Genomic DNA, 20,087 nt, shown 5'->3' on the forward strand with positions numbered 1-20,087 from the left:
CTGGGTGCAGTGCAGGGAGGAGGTGTGGGGGACGGAGGGCAGCCTCGGAGCACCAGGCGGGCTGTCAGGGGAGCAGAGCTCTTTGAGCCCAGGTACCTGTGCTATGTCCTCTCTCTGTAAAATGACTTGGTGGTGCCCCCTGGCACCCTGGGTTTGGGAAAAGCATAGGAAATGAAGTGCAGGGAGTGCCCAGATTCAGCCCACCATTCTGGTTGATCTCTTTCTTCTAAATGCTCAGATGACTCTGAATTCATGCATGATGTGACCTCACCTAAGTCCATTTTCACACAGTATAGCAGTTGTAATTCTCTTAAGAACTGATAGATAAAATGCCAGAGTGTTGCGGGAGGCACAGCGGAGAGAACACTGGTCAGACAGCTTGGCTCAGACTCTAGAGCCTTCATTTGCTGGCTGTGTGATCTGGGAAAATTAGATGACCCCTTGGAGCCTCAGTTTCTTCATCTGTAAAAAGGGGTCTCAAGAGTGCCCATCTCCTCAGTCTACTGTAAGGATCTCACGAGGTATGGCTGCAGTGCTGAGCACAGTACACGGCACGTGGTGAGTACACGGTAACGTGCTACCTGCTTGCCTTTCTGGTGGATTTGGCTTTAGCACTTTGCAGTATGAGGCAAGGCTGGTATTGGGCCAAAAATCAGAGGTTATAGGATTGGGTGTGTCACTTTTTTGAACTGCTACCAAACCCAGTGGTTTCCCAGTTGTGAGCCAGCCCCAGTACCTGTGTCTCTGGTCAGCTTGGATCCTGAGTGGCTCTTAGGTCTGTTGGTGCTAAGTCCTGCCGGGATCTCCCCCTGGAGGCATTTGCCAAGTGGAGTGGCTGGCGTCATGCCACTGGTGGGCCAGCACGAATATCTGACCTGCTGACACTGTCCCCTGGCTAGCTGCACAATACTCCCCACCGACCTCGCTAGCGACCTTCCATGTCCAGCCCGGGGCTCTGCTATGGAACTGACTTGAAACCCTGAATGCCCTCCCAGACCTTCTCACAAACTAGGAGGTCACAGTGGACCCAAGGCAACATGTTCAGGAAGTTTGTCTCGAGTCAGTTTCTCATGGTGTGGGGAGGTTGCATCCCAGTGAACAGGCAGCTCTGACAGGGGCTTGTAGGCATTGGCCACGGGCAGCTGGAGATGTGGAGGAGGTTCCCAGATACCCTGTTCTTTGGTTGCTGGCCAGTGAAATACAAATGGGTACTTTCCCCACTGGGAGGAAAAAAGCAAGAAGGGTTAGGAAATCCTGTGGCCACGCTTGTCACTTTTACTGAATGCCTCTTTTCCTTGGTCAGTAGTTATTTTAAAAGGATCTCTTCTCCTCTGCCCCTCCACCCCATGAAATGTTGGACCAAGAAGATCCCTGGTTGTGTTCTAAACGCAGCAGCTTGAACAGTAATAAGGAACAAGGGCAGGGGGAGGGAGGGCAGAGGAGTGAAGACTTTGACCAACACCCTCGGGAGGAAACACCATCAGCTGGTCCCCTCCTAACAAAAACCAGCAATGGGCAGACAGGCCTGTGGATTCTGGCTTAAACCCAAAGCAGCTAGGGCCCGGCTGGGGCTCCCCAGTGAGAGGGCGAGGAGTACTCCAGTTACCACCCTCCATTTTCTCATCTATGTAAAGGGCTCACACTGCCTCTTTATTGGGGTTTCTCAAGTGTCCAGAGAGAGAAAAGGGATGTAAACCTGCTTTGTTGACTGAAAGACGCATTGCACCTAGAACACAGTGGAGTGGTAGGAAGAGCACTGAATCTGGGGTCTAAAGGTTCTGGCTTTGCCATTTATTTTGTGTATCTTTGGACAAGTATCTTGGCCTCTCTGAGCCTCAGTTTTCTCATTTAGAAAATGGGAATAATAAAATAGTACCACTGGCTGCCTCCTGGGGTGATTGTGAGATCCAGATGCAGGTGAGTGAGCCTTCATCAAATGTCAAGTGCTCAACACAGGTCCCTCAGGACAGGAGGAGTACGACTGCCAGGCACTGGGCTAACCACATCATGCACATTATACCATTTCACCCTCCAAACAGCCCCGTGGATAGATTCTACCATTATTCCCACTGTAAAGGGGCTCAGAGAGGTTAAGCTTCTTGCCCAACGTCACACAGCTAGGAAGGGGGGTACCATGATGATTCAAACACAGTCTGGCGCCTCCAAAACATCTGCCTAAACCACTTTGCTTTACTGCCTCATGTGTCATTTGTTATAACTGATGCCATCAAAGACAAAACCAGAACCACCAGGGCAGGGGAAAGGCAGATGAAGGGGACATTAAGCCTTAGCTTAGGGTCCCATAGGCATCCTCAGGATGAACTGGGACCTGGGTCTCCATCAGCACCACTTCCCTTCCATCTCTCCTTATTGCTCTCCTGTGGCCAGCGGGGCGCCAGTGTTTGGTTTCAAAGTTGCCACCCTAGCATTAGCCACATAGTTCATCAGCCCCAGTGGCCTGATGAACTCACCCTGGGAGAAATTAGTGATCCTAGCTGAGCCTTGTCTGGCACTGGGCTGACATGTGTGGAGCCTCAGGGGAGGAGCTGTAGGACCTCCAGGGTCATCAGCAGAGCCAGGGAAGACCCAAGCAGGAAGCTCCCAATCTCTCCTCTGAGCTATTATTACCCAGCCTCCTCCAAAGACGAGGTCAGTCCCACAGTCTGCATGTTAAGTGAGAATTATTTGCCCATCTCGTAGTCAAGCAAGACACTCAATTTACCTGTCACCTACTGGCTGCCTCTACCCCATGCCCATCACTTTACCTTGTCCAATCTTCATAGCACCTTGATTTTACAGAAGAGAAGGGTCCAAGAAGTTAAATACCCAGCCAAGGTCACAAAGCTGCTAAGCACTGTGACCTTAATCAGCCCCGCCACGAGAGCCAGGCCAACCAGGCAGCTGCAATCACTCAGGCCAAAGCAAAAAAGCCTGATTTTTTTTTTTTTTTAACTCTATGCTTTACAAAGTTGGTTTACTACTGGAATCACTTGGGGAGCTTTTTATTTTATTTTTATGTTATATTGGAGTATACTTGATTTACAATGTTGTGTTAGTTTCAGGTGTACAGCGAAGTGATTCAGTTATACATATGCATATATCCATTCTGCTTCGAATTCTTTTCGCATTTAGGTTATTACAGAATATTGAGCAGAGTTCACTGCGCTATACAGTAGGTCCTTATTAGTTATCTTTTTTTTTTTTAATTATTTATTTATTTATTTTATTTTTGGCTCTGTTGGGTCTTCGTTTCTGTGCAAGGGCTTTCTCTAGTTGTGGCAAGCGGGGGCCACTCTTCATCGCGGTGCGCGGGCCACTCTTCATCACGGTGCGCGGGCCTCTCACTGTCACGGCCTCTCTCGTTGTGGAGCACAGGCTCCAGATGCGCAGGCTCAGTAATTGTGGCTCATGGGCCCAGTTGCTCCGCGGCATGTGGGATCCTCCCAGACCAGGGCTCGAACCCGTGTCCCCTGCATTGGCAGGTGGATTCTCAACCACTGCGCCACCAGGGAAGCCCCTAGTTATCTATTTTGAATGTAGTAGTGTGTATGTGTCAGTCCCAAACTCCCAATTTATCCCTCCCCTGCCCTTTCCCCCTCAGGTAACCATAAGTTTGTTTTCTAAATCTGTGAATCTGTTTCTGTTTTGTAAACAAGTTCATTTGTATCATTATTTTTTTAAGATTCCACATATCATATGATATTTGTCTTTCTCTGTCTGACTTACTTTGCTTAGGATGATAATCTCCAGGTCCATCCATGTTGCTGCAAATGGCATTATTTCATTCTTTTTATGGCTGAGTAATATTTCATTGTATATATATAACACATCTTCTTTGTCCATTCCTCTGTTAATGGACATTTAGGTTGCTTCCATGTCTTGGCTACTGTGAATAGTGCTGCTATGAACACTGGGGTGCATGTATCTTTCTGGATTATGGTTTCCACCAGATATATGCCCAGGAGTGGGATTGCTGGATCATATGGCAACTCTATTTTTAGTTTTTTGCAGAACCTCCATACTGTTCTCCATAGTGGCTGCACCAATTTACATTCCCACCCACAGTGCAGGGGGGTTCCCTTTTCTCCACACCCTCTCCAGCATTTATTGTTTGTAGACTTTTTGATGATGGCCATTCTGACCAGTGTGAGGGGACAACTCATTGTAGTTTTGATTTGCATTTCTCAAATAATTAGTGATGTTGAGTATCTTTTCATATGCCTCTTGGCAATCTGTATGTTTTCTTTGGAGAAATGTCTATTTATGTCTTCTGCCCATTTTTTGATTGGCTTGTTTGTTTTTTTGATATTGAGCTGCATGGGCTGTTTGTAAATTCTGGAGATTAATCCCTTGTCAGCTGCATCGTTTGCAAATGTTTTCTCCCATTCTGTGGGTTGTCTTTTCATTTTGTTTATGGTTTGCTTTGTTGTGCAAAAGCTTTTAACTTTAATTAGGTCCCATTTGTTTATTTTTGTTTTTATTGTCATTACTCTAAAAGACGGATTGAAAAAGATATTGCTATGATTTATGTCAAAGAGTGTTCTGCCTATGTTTTCCGGTAAGAGTTATAGTATCTGGTCTTACCTTTAGGTCTTTAATGCATTTTGAGTTTATTTTTGTATATGGTATTAGGGAGTATTCTAATTTCATTCTTTTACATGTAGCTGTCCAGTTTTCCCAGCACTATTTATTAATGTCTTTTCGCCATTGTAAATTCTTGCCTCCTTTGTTGTAGATTAGTTGACCATATGTGTGTGGGTTAATTTCTGGGCTTTCTATCATGTTCCATTGATCTATATTTCTGTTTCTGTGCCAGTACCATGCTGTTTTAATTATTGTAGTATAGTCTGTAGTATAGTCTTGTAGTATAGTCTGATCATGGAGTCTGATTCCTCCAGCTCGACTTTTCTTTCTCAGGATTTCTTAGGCTGTTTGGGGTCTTTTGTGTTTCGATATAAATTTTAGAATTTTTTGTTCCAGTTTTGTAAAAAATGCTATTGGTAATTTGATAGGGATTGCACTGAATCTGTAGATTGCCGTGGGTGGGAATGTTAATTTCTCTTTCTGATCTTTCGTTGTTAGCGTACAGATGCAAGAGATTTCTGTGCATTAATTTTGTATCCTGAAACTACTGAATTCATTGATGACCTCTAGTAGTTTTCTGGTAGCATCTTTAGGACTTTCTATGTAGAGTCTCATGTCATCTTGCAAACAGTAACAGTTTTACTTCTTCTTTTCCAATGTGGATTCCTTTTATTTCTTTTTCTTCTCTGGTTGCCACAGCTAGGACTTCCAAAACTACGTTAACTAAAAGTGGCGAGAGTGGACATCCTTGTCTTGCTCCTGATCTTAGAGGAAATGCTTTCAGTTTTTCACCATTGAGAAGGATGTTTGCTGTGGGTTTGTTGTATATGGCCTTTATTATGTTGAGGGAGGTTCCCTCTATGCCCACTTTCTAGAGAGTTTTTTATCATAAATGGGTGTTGAATTTTGTCAAAAGCTTTTTCTGCATCTATTGAGATGATCATATGGTTTTTATTCTTCAGTTTGTTAATGTTGGTGTATCACATTGATTAATTTGCAGATACTGAAGAACCGTTGCATCCCTGGGATAAATCCCACTTGATCATGGTGTATGATCCTTTTAATGTGTTGTTGGATTCAGTTTGCTAGTATTTTGTTGAGGATTTTTATGTCTATGTTCAGCAGTGATATTGGCCTGTAATTTTCTTTTTTTGTGATACCTTTGGTTTTGGCATCAGGGTGATGGTGGCCTTGTAGAATGAGCTTGGGAGTGTTCCTTCCTCTGCAGTTTTTTGGAAGAGTTTCAGAAGGATAGGTGTTAGCTCTTCTCTAAATGTTTGATAGAATTTGCCTGTGAAGCCATCTGGTCCTAGACTTTTGTTTGTTGGAAGATTTTTAATCACAGTTTCAATTTCAGTACTTGTGATTGGTCTGTTCATATTTTCTGTTTCTTCCTGGTTCAGTCTTGGAAGGTTGTACCTTTCTAAGAATTTGTCTATTTCTTCCAGGTTGTCCATTTTATTGGCATAGAGTTGCTTGTAGTAGTCCCTTATGATCCTTTGTATTTCTGTGGTGTCAGTTGTAACTTCTCCTTATTGATTTCTAATTTTATTGATTTGAGTCTTCTCCCTTTTTTTCTTGATGAGTCTGGCTAAAGGTTTGTAAATTTTGTTAATCTTCTCAAAGAACTAGCTTTTAGTTTCATTGATGTGTTTTCTATTGTTTTCTTCATCTCTATTTCATTCATTTCTGCTCTGATCTTTATGATTTCTTTCCTTCTACTAACTTTGGGTTTTGTTTGCTGTTCTTTCTCTAATTGCTTTAGGTGTAAGGTTAGGTTGTTTGTTTGAGATGTTTCTTGTTTCTTGAGGTAGGCTTGTATAGCTATAAACTTCCCTCTTAGGACTGCTTTTGCTGCATCCCACAGGTTTTGGATCGTTGTGTTTTCACTGTCATTCCACTGTCTCTAGGTATTTTTTTTATTTCCGCTTTAATTTCTTCAGTGTATCAATTGATTATTTAGTAACATATTGTTTAGCCTCCATGTGTTTATGTTTTTTACAGTTTTTCCCCTGTAATTGATTTCTAATACAATAGATTTCTAATTTATTAGAATGATTTCTAATTTCATAACATGCAGTTGGAAAACATGCTGACATAATTTCATTTTCTTAAAATACCAAGGATTGATTTGTGATCCAAGATGTGATCTATCCTGGAGAATGTTCCGTGTGCACTTGAGAAGAAAGCATATTCTGCTGCTTTCAGATGGAAAGCCCTATGTATGTCAATTAAGTCTGTCTGACCTAATGTGTCATTTAAGGCCTGTGTGTCCTTATTAATTTTCTGTCTGGATGATACATCCATTCGTTTAAGTGGGGTGTTAAAGCCCCCTGCTATTATTGTATTACTGTTGATGTCCCCATTTATGGCTGTTAGCATTTGCCTTATATATTGAGGCGCTCCTAAATTGGGTGCATATATATTTACAATTGTTATATCTTCTTCTTGGAGTGATCCCTTGATCATTATGTAGTGTCCTTCCTTGTCTCTTGTAACACTCTTTATTTTAAAGTCTATTTTGTCTGATATGAGTATTGCTACTCCAGCTTTCTTTTGATTTCCATTTGCATGGAATATCTTTTTCCATCCCCTCACTTTCAGTCTGTATGTGTCCCTAGATCTGAAGTGGGTCTCTTGTAGACAGCATATATATGGGTCTTGTTTTTGTATCCATTCAGCCAGTCTGTGTCTTTTGGTTGGAGCATTTAATCCATTTACATTTAAGGTAATTATCGATATGTATGTTCCTATTACCATTTTCTTAATTGTTTTGGGTTTGTATTTGTAGGTCTTTTTTCTTCCCTTCTTCTTTTGTTCTCTTGTGGTTTGATGACCATCTTTAGTGTTGTGTTTAGGTTGCTTTTTCTTTTTTGTGTGTGTATGTATTATAGGTTTTTGGTTTGCCTTTCCCATGAGGTTTGGCTAAAGCAGTCTATATATATATATATATACACACACACACACACACACACAAGGTTGTTTTAAGTTGCTGGTCTCTTAATTTCAAATGTAATTCCCATTTCCTGCATTTGTACTCTCTTCTCACAGTTACTGGTTTTGATATCATACTTGTATATAGATGATTTCCTGCTTTTACTGTATTTTTGCCTTTACCATTGAGCTTTCCCATTTGTGATTTTCTTTTTTTAGTTGTGGCCTCTCTCCCCCACCCCCAGAGAATTTCCTTTAGCATTTGTTGTAATGCTGGTTTGGTGGTGCTGAATTCTCTTAACTTGTCTGTAAAGCTTTTGATTTCTCCGTCAAATCTGAATGAGAGCCTTGCTGGGTAGAGTTTTCTTGGTTGTGGGCTCTTCCCTTTCATCACTTCAAATACATCCTGCCACTTCCTTCTGGCCTGCAGAGTTTATCAGTATCAACTGATAACGTTATGGGAATTCCTTTGTGTGGCATTTGTTGCTTTTCCCTTGTTGCTTTTAATATTTTTTCTTTGTATTTAATTTTTGTTAGTTTGATTAATATGTGTCTTGGCATGTTCCTCCTTGGGTTTATCCTGTGTGGAACTCTGTGCGCTTCCTAGACTTGGGTGACTATTTCCTTTCCCATGTTAGGGAAGTTTTTGACTATAATCTCTTCAAATATTTCTTCAGGCTCTTTCTCTTTTTCTTCTTCTTCTGGGACCCCTATAATTTGAATGTTGTTGCATTTAATGTTGTCCCAGAGGCCTCTGAGACTTTCCTCATTTCTTTTCATTCTTTTTTCTTTATTCTGTTCTGTGGCACTGATTTCCTCCATTCTGCCTTCCAGCTCACTTATCTGGTCTTCTGCCTCAGTTATTCTGCTATTGATTCCTTCTAGTGTATTTTTCATTTCACTTATTGTGTTGTTCATCACTGATTGTTTGTTCTTTAGTTCTTCTAGGTCTTTTTTAAACATTTCTTGTATCTTCTTGATCTGTGCCTCCATTCTTTTTCCAAGATCTTGGAACATCTTTACTGTCATTACTCTGAATTCTTTTTCAGGTAGATTGCCTATCTCCTCTTCATTTAGTTCTTATAGGTTTTTATCTTGCACCTTCACCTGCAACATATTTCTTTATCATCTCATTTTGTCTAACTTACTGCGTTTGTGGTCTCCTTTTCGCAGGCTGCAGGATCATAGTTCCTCTTGCTTCTGGTGTCTGCCCCCTGGTGAGGTTGGTCCTGAGGCTTGTGCCATTATCCCCTTGATAGGGGGTTTGACTGGTGTTCTGGTGACCAGAGCCTGCCCTGGCTATTGCGTGGGGCCTCCCCTTTGCTCTGTGGTTGTCACTGCCCTGTCAGGGGCAGAGTCTGCTCCCTAGTTGTTGGAGTAGAGGCCCCTAAATCTGTTTCTTAGCTGTGTCTCTGATCTGCGGTGTGAGGTGAGTGGGATTGGGAGAGAAGCCACTGCGTAGTCCTCCTCTGGAGCTGTTCACCTGTGAACACACTCTGTTGTGTCCCCTTTTGCCTGTGTGCAGGCTCACAAAGTACACTGTTGCTGGCACTGCTCTCCATCCCACCTTAACTGCGGGTATGCCAGCAACTGGCCTTGTTGACTCTCACACGTTATTTTCACCAGGCCACTGGTGCAGGTCCACTGAGGTCAGGTCCCAGGACTGCAGTAGTCGTGCACCTGGACCTGCGGTGGGAGCTGTGGAGGCAGCTCGGACTCTGGCCTGGCCCAGCCCCCACGTGTATGTGCCCACAGAGCCCACGGCTGCTAAAGCCAGACCCGTCCCAGCTGCAGGAGCACTTGCTGTCCTTTCTGATGTTTCGCAGGTGCTGAATTTAGGAAGCCGTCAGTGGACGTGTATCTGCATGGTTCACACAGCCGCAAGGAGAGATTTCAGCTCTTCTTCCTTAGTCACAGGGCCCCTGGCCCCTTAGTCACACAGCACTTGGCTGTGGTTTCAGCCCCACCTCTGAGTGTGTCCCCCCCGCACCAGAGTCTGCTCCAGAGCGTGCCAGAGCACACGAGCCCATCAGGCAGGAAGGAGCTGAGGCAGCGCTCAGGGAGAGCAGGCCACCCAGGGCAGGAGCTCCTCAGTCCTATCCCCTCAGGCTGTCTTCTCATGGCCAACAGCAGTCCCCTCCCCAGGTCTGCTCTCCAAACCCCACGTTCCATCCCCCAGCCCCCGTGCACACCAGTGGACACCCGTCTCAGGCTGGGGCATGCAGGGCTGTGGCACGGACCATCTGTGTAGGTCTCTCTCTGTCCTGACAGCCACAGACTGGTTGCTGGGCTCTCCTCTGAGCCCCCGAGGCTCCCCTTCTGTCCCAGCTGATCTCCCTGCCGATGAGGGGCCTTCCCCAGATGCAGCAACCTCTCCTCACCTTCAGCTCCCCACCAGGGGCACAGGTCCTGTCCCGCTTCCTCTCCTCTTCCTTTTCCCTTCTTACATTTGTCCTACCTGGTTATGTGGGGATCTTTCTTATCCTTTCAGGTGTCTGGGGGTCCTCTGCTAGTGTTCAGCAGGTGCTCTGTGAGACTTGTTCCATTTGTAGATGTATTCTTGATGTGTCTGTGGGGAGAGATGAACTCCATGTCCTCCGCCTCCTCTGCCATCTTGCAAAGTCCTCTCCCATGATGTGATGCAACATCTGGCAGCTCCAAATCTCTGGGTCTCGGTCACCACCCAGGATGCTGGTACAGTCACCCAGCATTCTTTTGTTGACGGTTGTTCAGCAGTTAGTTGTGATTTTGGTGTTTCCATGAGAGGAGGTGAGCTCATGTCCTTCTACTCTGCCATCTTGTCTCCACCCCCTTGGGGAGTTTTATAAAATCCCAAAGGCCAGGCTGTCTCCCAGGCCAATTAAATCAGAATCCCAGGGTAGGACTCAGACATTGGTATTTTTTAAACTCCCTCTGATGATGTCAGTATGCAGCCAGGGTTAAAATCCACTGATTTAACTAGTACAGTTTTTAAGGAAAATGAGAATGCTCAATCCAAGACTAGAAGTTGGATACTTTAATAGTGCTTATTAATAACGGCTAACGAGGTGGCCCCACTCATAGTTTCATCTATAGGAGTGAGGCCCTGGAGTTGTTCAGTGCACAACCTGCCTCGCTGTATGTGGCAGCTCTAGTAGCCAGCACTTTCTGCGTCCTCGACTCAGTGCTAGGCACTTACTGGCCAAGCACCATGCAAGTATCACCTCCTTCGTTTTGTAACAACCTCATGAAGAAGGGTGCTGATCAAGAGCAGCTGTCACACCTACTCAACGCTGCTGTTCTAGAGGAAGCAGCCGCACACAATAAGTAACGAGTGGGTATGGCTTTGTTCCAAAGGGGTTGGATTTGACCCAAAGACTATAGTTTTTGGACTCCTGCTGCAGAGGATAGGTACACTTGCCCATGGTTAGGAATGGGCTGAGCCAACATTCAATCCAGATTCTAATGGCTCCAACATTATTCTGCCTTTCTTTGACAACCAGTGAAGGACATTCATTAGCTACTCAACTTTCTCCTCAATTGATCTTCTTCCCTGCCAGCTCTTCCTTGGGGCGTTCACCTTTTTCTTTTCAGAGATGACCTTACGCTCACCTTACCTCACGTCTTTGCCCCATCACGGCCACCTCCCCAAAAGTCTTGGATCTCTGAGGACACCCCAGCAGCCTGAGAGACCTGGCCAGAGCAGCCCTGAGAATGGACCCCTCCTCTGCTCAGGGGGCTCAGCTGACCCCCAGGAGAGCCCGATTTTCCTGGCCTAGCTCCTGTGCTTTGTTGAGCAGCCTCTTTTATTCCAACACCTATGTGAGGCTCTTCTACATGGAGTCCTCTTTTAATTAAATTAAAGGCAGGAAGGTTGGCTCAGCACTGTCTAAACCCTGGGGGCCACACACACACGTCCATGGATCGCACATGTGTTTACTGGAGTTTAGAACACTAACTGGCAAGGGCAGCAGTCTTCCCAACTTGCAGCTCTGAGCTGAAGAACCGGCCACATCCTTCAGGATTCCTGCCTCAGTGACCACACCACCCTGGTCTCAGCAAATCATCATCTGCCACACCTCACCACTGATTTTTTTTTTTTTTTTTTAAATAAGCCTAGAGCAGATCCTTGAACCAGAGCTGGTGATTGATTGGACCTGGGGTGCAGGACTGGCTACCTAATTTGCAGGGCCCAGTGCAAAATGAAAACGCAGGACCCCCTTGTAAGCACGATCCTGTGTGGTCCCTGCTGGGCTGAGGACTGGCCCCGGGGTGGCCAACTCATTATTGGCTTGCTGATGACCTTTGAAGTGAAGGTCCGCAGCCTGGCCAATCAGATGTTTTTCCTCTGGAATTTAACGGGAAAGACAGCGGCTGCCCATTGGAAGTAAAAGAAACCAAAGTCATATCAGAAATTCCCAAAACCTGCTCACAGTTTTTCACCCACACAGTAGTGAGAATGACCTTCTTAAAATCAAATCAGAGGCGATCTTTCCCCAACTTGAAACCACCCGTCCACCCTCACTCCATGCTCTCCCCCTGTCACTCCCTCACGCCACTCCAGACACACTATGCCTTTTTGTTTCCTGAACAGACTAAGCTTGTTTAAGGTACATGAGTCACACATGCTGTTCCCTCTGCCCCACACAGGCTCCCTCTTCCTTCTCAACCGTCAGATCTTAAAGGTCACCTCCCAGAGAGGCCCTCTTGCTGCACCTGGCTGAAGGAGGGTCCTCCGGTTAGTCTCTATCCTAGCGCCGCCCGCCCCCCCCGCCCAATTCCCTGGGCGGGCTCCTCGCGATTTGCAATCATTTATTTTTGTTGGTTTGTGTACATGTTTGCTGTCTGCCTCCCTAGCAGAATGTCAGCTCTGTGGGAGTGGGAGCCTTGCCTGTTTAGTTCATCTCTGTCTACCACCATACCTGGCAGATTATAGAAACTCTAACATATGGTAGGATGAATGAATAATTGTATGATTGTGTACTTTCTCAATGGCCATTCCTGTTATGCAGGAGCTCTTGGTTTTGTGGACCTGTTTTGTATCTGGCCACACTTGAATTTCCTCATTAGTTCCAAAAGCTTTTCTGTTAATCCATTTGGGAATTCTGGGTACATATAGTGATATCTTATGCAAATATTAATTCTGGCCTCTCCTTTCCTAAAGTTATATAATTTATTTCTGTTTCCTGCCTCATTGCTTTGGCAACATACAGTTAGTTGTTTTAAAGATGGTGTGACTGATGAAAATTATGAAGCTTTGGAAGGTTTGGGACACACAGGAATTAAGGGCAGGATGACTAGCCAAGGAGCTGAAGCAGTTAGTGTGGTGTGATAATGGCCTGGGTAAGATGAGAGCTGAGCACATAGGAAGAAAAGAGTGTAGCTAAGAATTACTCAGATAAAGGATTGGTGAGACTTGGTAATGGGAAAAGGCCGTGGAAGGGGGAAAAATTCTCCAAACTCCAATCTGAATCAAGATATTCTAACGCACTGGCTCCCAGTCAACTTAATCTCAGACTAAGAAAATATCCGCATTTTTAAAGGAGGAGGGAGTTGATATAACCAACTGTTTATTTTGTCAAGTGCCCATTTTTAACTAACTACTAAACTCTATCACGATCATTTTTTAAGGACCAAAAAATTAAGAAAGATATAACCTGAAAAACAAACAGCCTTATGAAAAAAGAAGAGAAAATTAATTAGAATTCTCATTTTAGAAGTAGTTTTGAGAATGGGAATTCAAGAAAGAAAATTAGCAACCCTGTCTCTAGGCTCTGACACTTAATTATTATATTTTGGATGTAGCAAGGTTAACACTTTTCTCAGTTTACACGGCATATTTACAAACGGGGTCTCACTTAATCCTCCTAACAGCACCCTGCAGTAGGTAATAATAGAAATGCCAAACATGTGTCTGGAGTGCTACCATTTGCAAAGCATCATCTCCCCTTTGATGCCCACATTCCCTGATGCCCACATTCCCTAACATGTTACCTTGCAATCTGCACCCTATCAAACCCCCTCCTCCTGTGTTTTCCAACCCCACTGACCTATTATCCACTTCCAGGTTCTTGCACAGACCACCATCCCTGTCTAGTTTACTTGGAGAACTCCTGTTCATCAAGAAGAGAATGGCTTTCATCCTCTTCCCAGTGGGAGGGAAGAAGTGAGGGTCTGTCCACAGGCAACATGGTGGTTGGTGGTTTTTAAGAGGGAGACTAGAGCCTGATGTATGCAGTGGGGACACAGCCCCTCAGTTGCATCATGGAAACCACATGCTTTAAAGCACTGGTTCCCCAAGACCAACCTCCCTGAGCATCAGTTTTCTCATCTGTACAACCTCAAAGCTTTTATTATCAATTGCCAACAAATATTTATTGAGTGCCTACTATATAACAGACCAGACACTGCCAATGCCTAGCGTATAGTAGAGGCTCAACCTCAGAAAAGCGGGACTCATGAAGGGAGCAGAGCCAATGCCTAAATTTTCACTCTAAATACTACATGCAGCTAATGGCCAGGCTGTGTCACCCTCTTGAGACTTTCTCTTAAAAATCCCCACCCCCACTCCCACTCTCACTCTCACCCTTGTACTTGCTTCGGGGCATTTCAAGGATATGGAGCCAACTTGGAGAGTAGTGGGCCCTTCTGCCTGAATTTCAAGTGCATTGACAAATTTCAAGCTACTGTGGAGGAAATGAGGCCATCAAGAAGTCAGACATCTGCATTAAAGATGACAACCATCCCTTTGTAATTAGACATGGCAGTCCTGGGATTTCATACCCTCCTCTTTGATCTGGAGAAAGTGAAAAGCCGGACATGTCCATGAGGAAATTTGGAACTACGGATAGGGAAGTTGGACAATAAGGGGTGATATTTTCTTTTGATCACTGCATTTATCCAAATTATCCCTAACAAGTACATATTGCTCTTTTTAAATATCTTTTCTTTTTCTGATACAAGCTCAACGAGAAACAGAATTCCTTTTACAGGAGGGAAAAAATTTTTTTCAAAGTCAGGCCAAAACCATTTGCACGCGTCAACCCATACACTTTGTGACCCCACTTTTAGGGGTCAAGAAAAGTAGCACTTTTCTATAACCCGCTTTACAGCCATCATCTCCAGTCCTTCCAACCCTGTGCACAGGCTCAATTATTTCCATCTCACGAATGAGGAAACCAAGGCTCGGAAAGGCAAGTAGCTTGCCCAGGGCCGCACAGTAAGCTGAGATCCATCTAACACCAAAACCCTTGCCCTTCAGCTGTGCCCACGAGAATGGGTGAGACTGTGGGCCCAGCTCTGACCAACTCCCCTGTCACTTCTACAGCCTCCATGTACTCGGAGATCCAGAGGGAGAGGGCGGACATCGGAGGCCTGATGGCCCGGCCAGAATACAGAGTGGAACCCGGAGCTCATCAAGCCCAAGAAGCTGCTGAACCCCGTGAAGGCCTCCCGGAGCCACCAGGAACTGCACCGAGAGCTGCTCATGAACCACAGAAGGTGGGAGTGGAGCTCGGCTGCCTCAGGCCTGCTGAGGCACGGGGAAGTGCCCCTCATGAAAGGCAGGCCTGGTAGTCATCCTGGGGCCCCTAGAGGCTGAGGCGGTCAAAGGGTGCCCCACATGGTCACCAGCAGACACTGTGAAGGTCCAAAAGCCCTGTTCTCCCACCCAGCTCCCCACCTGTGGCTGCCCTCCACGTGCATTTACCATGTGCGAGGCACTGTGCCCAGACTTGGGGCTACAAGAAGGAGTGGGACCCAGTTCCTGCCCTCACAGAGGAGATGGATGCATAAGCAGGTGGTAGGATGGGTGCTTGGACGGGGGCATAAATGGGCCTGTGACCCCAGAGGAGCCGCCAGGCAGGGTTCCAAGATAGCATCACTTCCTCCATGAGGTCAAGGCCCGAAGGGTGGGCACAAGTCAGCCAGCTTAGGAGGGGGACATTGGCCGGTAGAAGCAAGTGTGTTCCCAGCAGATGGATAAGCAGGTGCGAATGGACAGGAGACAGGAGTAGCTCAGAGTGGCTGGAGCAAAGATTGTAAGGTAGGCCAGAAAAGACATGTGGACCTGTGAAGGGTCTCAAGCAGGGAGTCACAATCGTGGAGGGGGTATGAGTGGAGCAGGGAGGCCAGGAGCATGCAATGAGCAAGGCAGGCTTGAGGCATCAGGGCTGGGACTGGATTATTGAGAGGGATTGTGGGGAAGGGGAGAGGGAGGCTGAGCTTTCCGCCCCTCCGAGGCCAGAGCACCAGGATGAAGGCCGCAGTGCCTTTGAAGCTCCCTCTACTGGCCGTTTTTGGTATTGGCGCCGGCTGTGATTTTCCTTCTTGTTTTCAGTGGTCTGCAACAGACCTTCCCCAGATCTCATTTTGCATCCTCCGTGTTGTGCCCACCCCCTCCTCTTAGTCACAGTAGTCTCTCTGTATCCACAGGGAGTTGGTTCCAGAACCCCCCACAGAACCCCAAATCCACAGATGCTCCAGTCCCTTATGTATTTAAAATGGCATAGTACAGCCAGCCCTCGGTATCCACGGATTCAGCCAACCACTGATTTGATCCGCGGAAACGAAGGGCTGACTGTGTATTATAAGTATTTTCTCAGGTTGCCTTTTAGAGTCATCCCATTTAAAATCACCACAATTAAACAAAAGCCTAAAGACAAATCAGGGGAAATATTTGCAATATAAATGATAAAAATATATACGTATCTCTTATAAATTCATACGGAAAAAATGAACAAAAGATAGGTATGGTTAGGTCGCAAAAGAAGAAATGCAAGTAGCTGGCAAACATCTCCAAGGCTGGTCCATGTGACTAGCAATCAAAGAAACAAAGGAAAACCAGATATTTTTTGCCTACCAGATTCTCAAATACAAAAAGATCGGGTAGTGACAACAGGGAGAAACAGATGCTCTTGTATACTGTTGACGGAAGTATAAAGTGGATAATCTTTTCTAAGGAACAAGACGGGAATATGTATCCAAAATCTTTTAAAAGCGCCTGACCCAGCAACTCTACCTCTAGAAACTTATCCTGAGAAAATAACCAGTAATATCATAAAACCTGGCCTCTGAACTTAGACAGGCGTAGGTGCAAATGCTCATTCAGTCCCTTCATAGCTGTGACTTGGACCGGCGTCTTAAATCCTAGGAGACTCGCTTCCCTTCCCTGTATAATGGGACAGTAATGGTTTCACCTCCCCGGGCTAGCAGGAGGATTGCACGATGTAATGGTATAGGTTGATGTCTGCGCAGGGTGTAGCCCTGGGTGGGGAGAAGTTGGGGGTCTCCTAACAAACCCCTCCTCCCGCCACCCCAGGGGCCTGGGCGTGGACAGCAAGCCGGAGCTGCAGCGTGTCCTGGAGCACCGCCGGCGGAACCAGCTCATCAAGAAGAAGAAGGAGGAACTGGAGGCCAAGCGCTTGCAGTGCCCCTTTGAGCAGGAGCTCCTGAAACGGCAGCAGCGGCTGAACCAGGTGGGTGGGGGCCCCCAGACCCGGCCCACGCCTCCTCCAAGACTGTCTCCTGGTCCAGGGAGGAGCTCTGCATGCGGCCACGGCTGACCACAAGGTTGAGCAAAATGAGGATGGCACCAGGGGTTCACCCCTGGCCTGAGTCCTCACCCTGCCACTCCCTTTGCTGTGTGACTTTGGGCCAGTGGCTTCCTCTCTCTGAACCTCAGTTTCCTCATGGGCCCAACCTATTGCCTGCTGATTCTGATTGCCTTCTCTCAACTGCCCTGTGAGCTCAGTGGCGTTCCCATTTTAGAAACGAGGTTAGCAATCTGAACCAGGCTTCACGGGGAGAAAACAGTCTCATGCTCTGTTCCCCCCAGCTACCGGGCTGGGGGCAAAACTGATCCCGGTTCTGTTTCCCCAGAGACGACCGACCCTTGGTCCAAACCCAGTGGCTTTTGAGAATGGGAATTCCCCTAGCCCAGCCACTTCACATCTCTGTTTCTCTCTCCTGCAGCTGGAAAAACCACCAGAAAAGGAAGAGGACCATGCCCCCGAATTTATTAAAGTCAGGGAAAACCTGCGCAGAATCACCACCCTGACCAGTGAAGAGAGAGCGCTTTAGAGCCGGCTGCTGGAGCTCCAGCGCCCCCTGCAGCCCGCCCCTGGTCCCCACAGCTTCCTGCAGCCCTGCTGTAGCCGGCAGCCCTGGGCCCCTGGTCTTGACACATCTGTGATGTTCACACTCGCTTCTGTAAAATGCGTCGTCCCAGAGGGCCGCCCTCCCCCCAGCCCCCCGAAGATGGGGGCTCCTGAGCGCCCAGCCTTTTCGTTCTGAGTACTCATCCCTCCTGCTCCAAGAAGGAGCCACTGCTGGGAAAACTTTCACCAGGCACCTCTCCCTGAGGGGGCTTCTGAGCTCTGCCAAGATTTTTCTGGCAGAGTTGAGAAGGGACAGGGGCCTCTCTGGCTGGACAAGCCGTCCGTTCTGCCCAGGCCCCATGGGGCCCTGCTTCTCTGGGCAGGCCAGCTCCCAGGCCTCCGAGAACTTCCCTGCCTGGGGTGGTCTCTGCAGCCCGGTGTGGGGCAGCTCGGCGGAGCACCCCGGGACGCCTGCTCTGCAAGCCGCCTGCGGGGAGGACGGGTCTGTCTAACGACGACAGCTTTTCTCTCAGACTCTGCCAGCCTTTCCCCACCCCCATGCCTTTATTTTCTCCTCTCCAGGCCCTGTAACCACACCTAGCCAGGGCTGCAGCCTTTCTGCTCCTGAACGGCTAGAACAGTGCTTCTCAAACTTCACGGTGCCTATAAATTACTGGGGATCTTGCTAAAAGACCAGCTTTTGGGTCAGTAGATTTGGGGTGAGGGCTGAGATTCTCATTGCTAAGAAGCTCCTAGACTGCTGGGCTGAGGCCCACACTGTACCCAGCAAGGCTGGAGTGTCCAGGGGTGGCCAATATTGGAAACGTCATCCCTGAGGCCATCTCTGCCCCACAGCCCCAAAGGGCTCCTTCTTTTCCACCCACCCCAGGGACCTCAGGCCTGGGAAGGCTCTTAACCTAGCAAATTGTGTTGGTTATGTGACCAGAAATGTATGTAATTGCCAATCTGCATTTCTTAACACACTGATGCAATTCTAGCCAAAGACTCCCACAAAACTTTTCTTTTAAACCTTTTCCCGAAGCCTATGAAGAGCAAATATAAAGTGATTTCCAATAGGCTTCTGAAAATATAAAAAACGGTTTGAAGACCCTACAGCCACCCTTCCAAACTGGTCCCGTTGAGGAGTCCCCGTTTCCAGCCTCTGTACCTGGGACCCACCCCCTATTTGGTTTCCATCATCACCTGGGCCAGCTCCAGTGAATTCACCCATTCTTCCTCAAAATGCCCTTCCCAACGCGAGACCAAATGTTTCAACCTTTTGCTCCTATCCCATATTTAAAGAAAGATTTAGAGACTAAACCAGGCCTGTTTGTCCCCTGAAATCCCTGCCTCTGGCTTTGTAAACCCATCATTCAAGGTAGCAGGGCAGTGCTAGAGAAGCATTTCCTTTCACGCCCCAAGACTGCCAGAAAGAGCTTCCGCTGGGATGCCCTTTGATACTTGGACCAAAGGTGGGAGGAAAGGGATCATCCTGGTCTTACGCCTCATTGGGTGGTTGGAGAGTGACCAGAGACATCATCCTTTTCCTGTGGGGGGCGGCGGCTCTAAAAGTCTCTCAAATGTGACAGTCTTAGTGAGAAGATGGTAATACTGTTTTAAATGTCTGCCAGGTGAGAAAAATGCTAAAAATGCACAGTCCCTAAATAAAGACCACCCCTTCCCCAAAGAAGTTGTCCCCCGTGTGTTGTTCAGACAGGAGAAGCAAGACTGAGTAGGATGAAGTAGGCCCCTCCAAGGGAATGCTTGGGATTTCACTCTGTGGGCCCCACAGGTGCTCCACAGAGGTGGCAAATCATGGAGACAAAGCCCCAGAAGTAGAAGGAACCTCAAGTACCATGTCGTCCATGGAGCCATGGCAGACACCCTTGTTCACTCCCCAGTGGTCAGCCCCAACTCCTTCTCTCCAGCCATCTCCCATTGTAGAGGCTGTAAATACAGAGTCTCACTGTTACAGCCTCCTTTACAGCTTGGGGTGACCATGTGACCAGGTATGGCCAGTGAAATTTAAGACAAAGCCTATAGGGAGGGGCTCCTAGGAAAGTTTATGTTTTTCTCATAAAAGAGACAGACTGGGTAACAACTCCCTGCTCCTCCCTTCTTCCTACCTTGATGATGGGATGCCTGGAGCCACAGCAGCCATATTGCTACAATGAGAAAATGGCCAAGAGAATTTCAGAAACATTGACCTGTCATCATTTGACCAAGCCAATGCCAGCAGCCATCCTCCTCCAGAATTCTTGTAAATAAAAATAAAACCCTCTTGTTTAAGCCATTGCTGGTTGGTCTCTCTTCCCTGCAGCCAAAAGCATTCCTAACTGACACAGAAGGCCAACGCTGCTGCCCAGAATTACCTGCAGACTGTACTGAAAAGCCAAATTCCTCTTTGCCACCAGAAACCTACTGGATCAGGATCCCCAGCAACAGTGCCCAGGATCTGTTTGTCTACACTTTTTCCATATAGCCTACACGGCA

At 46.9% G+C, this 20,087-nt stretch overlaps 1 protein-coding gene across 1 annotated transcript in view; it reads left to right on the plus strand.

Moving 5' to 3' along the window:
* FAM107A (family with sequence similarity 107 member A) overlaps positions 1–19,887 on the plus strand; it is an 83,008-nt gene extending 63,121 nt beyond the window's left edge. Inside the window, 4 exon segments of the mRNA XM_082344837.1 lie at positions 14,825–14,889; positions 14,894–14,997; positions 16,817–16,973; positions 17,470–19,887. Of these exon segments, the coding sequence (XP_082200963.1) occupies positions 14,825–14,889; positions 14,894–14,997; positions 16,817–16,973; positions 17,470–17,577 (434 nt within the window). The 3' untranslated portion in view covers positions 17,578–19,887.
* Positions 19,888–20,087: the final 200 nt, after the last annotated feature.

Source organism: Balaenoptera borealis, assembly GCF_965194805.1.
Source record: "Balaenoptera borealis genome assembly, chromosome: 12".
In the NCBI taxonomy this organism is placed as follows: Eukaryota; Metazoa; Chordata; class Mammalia; order Artiodactyla; family Balaenopteridae; genus Balaenoptera; species Balaenoptera borealis.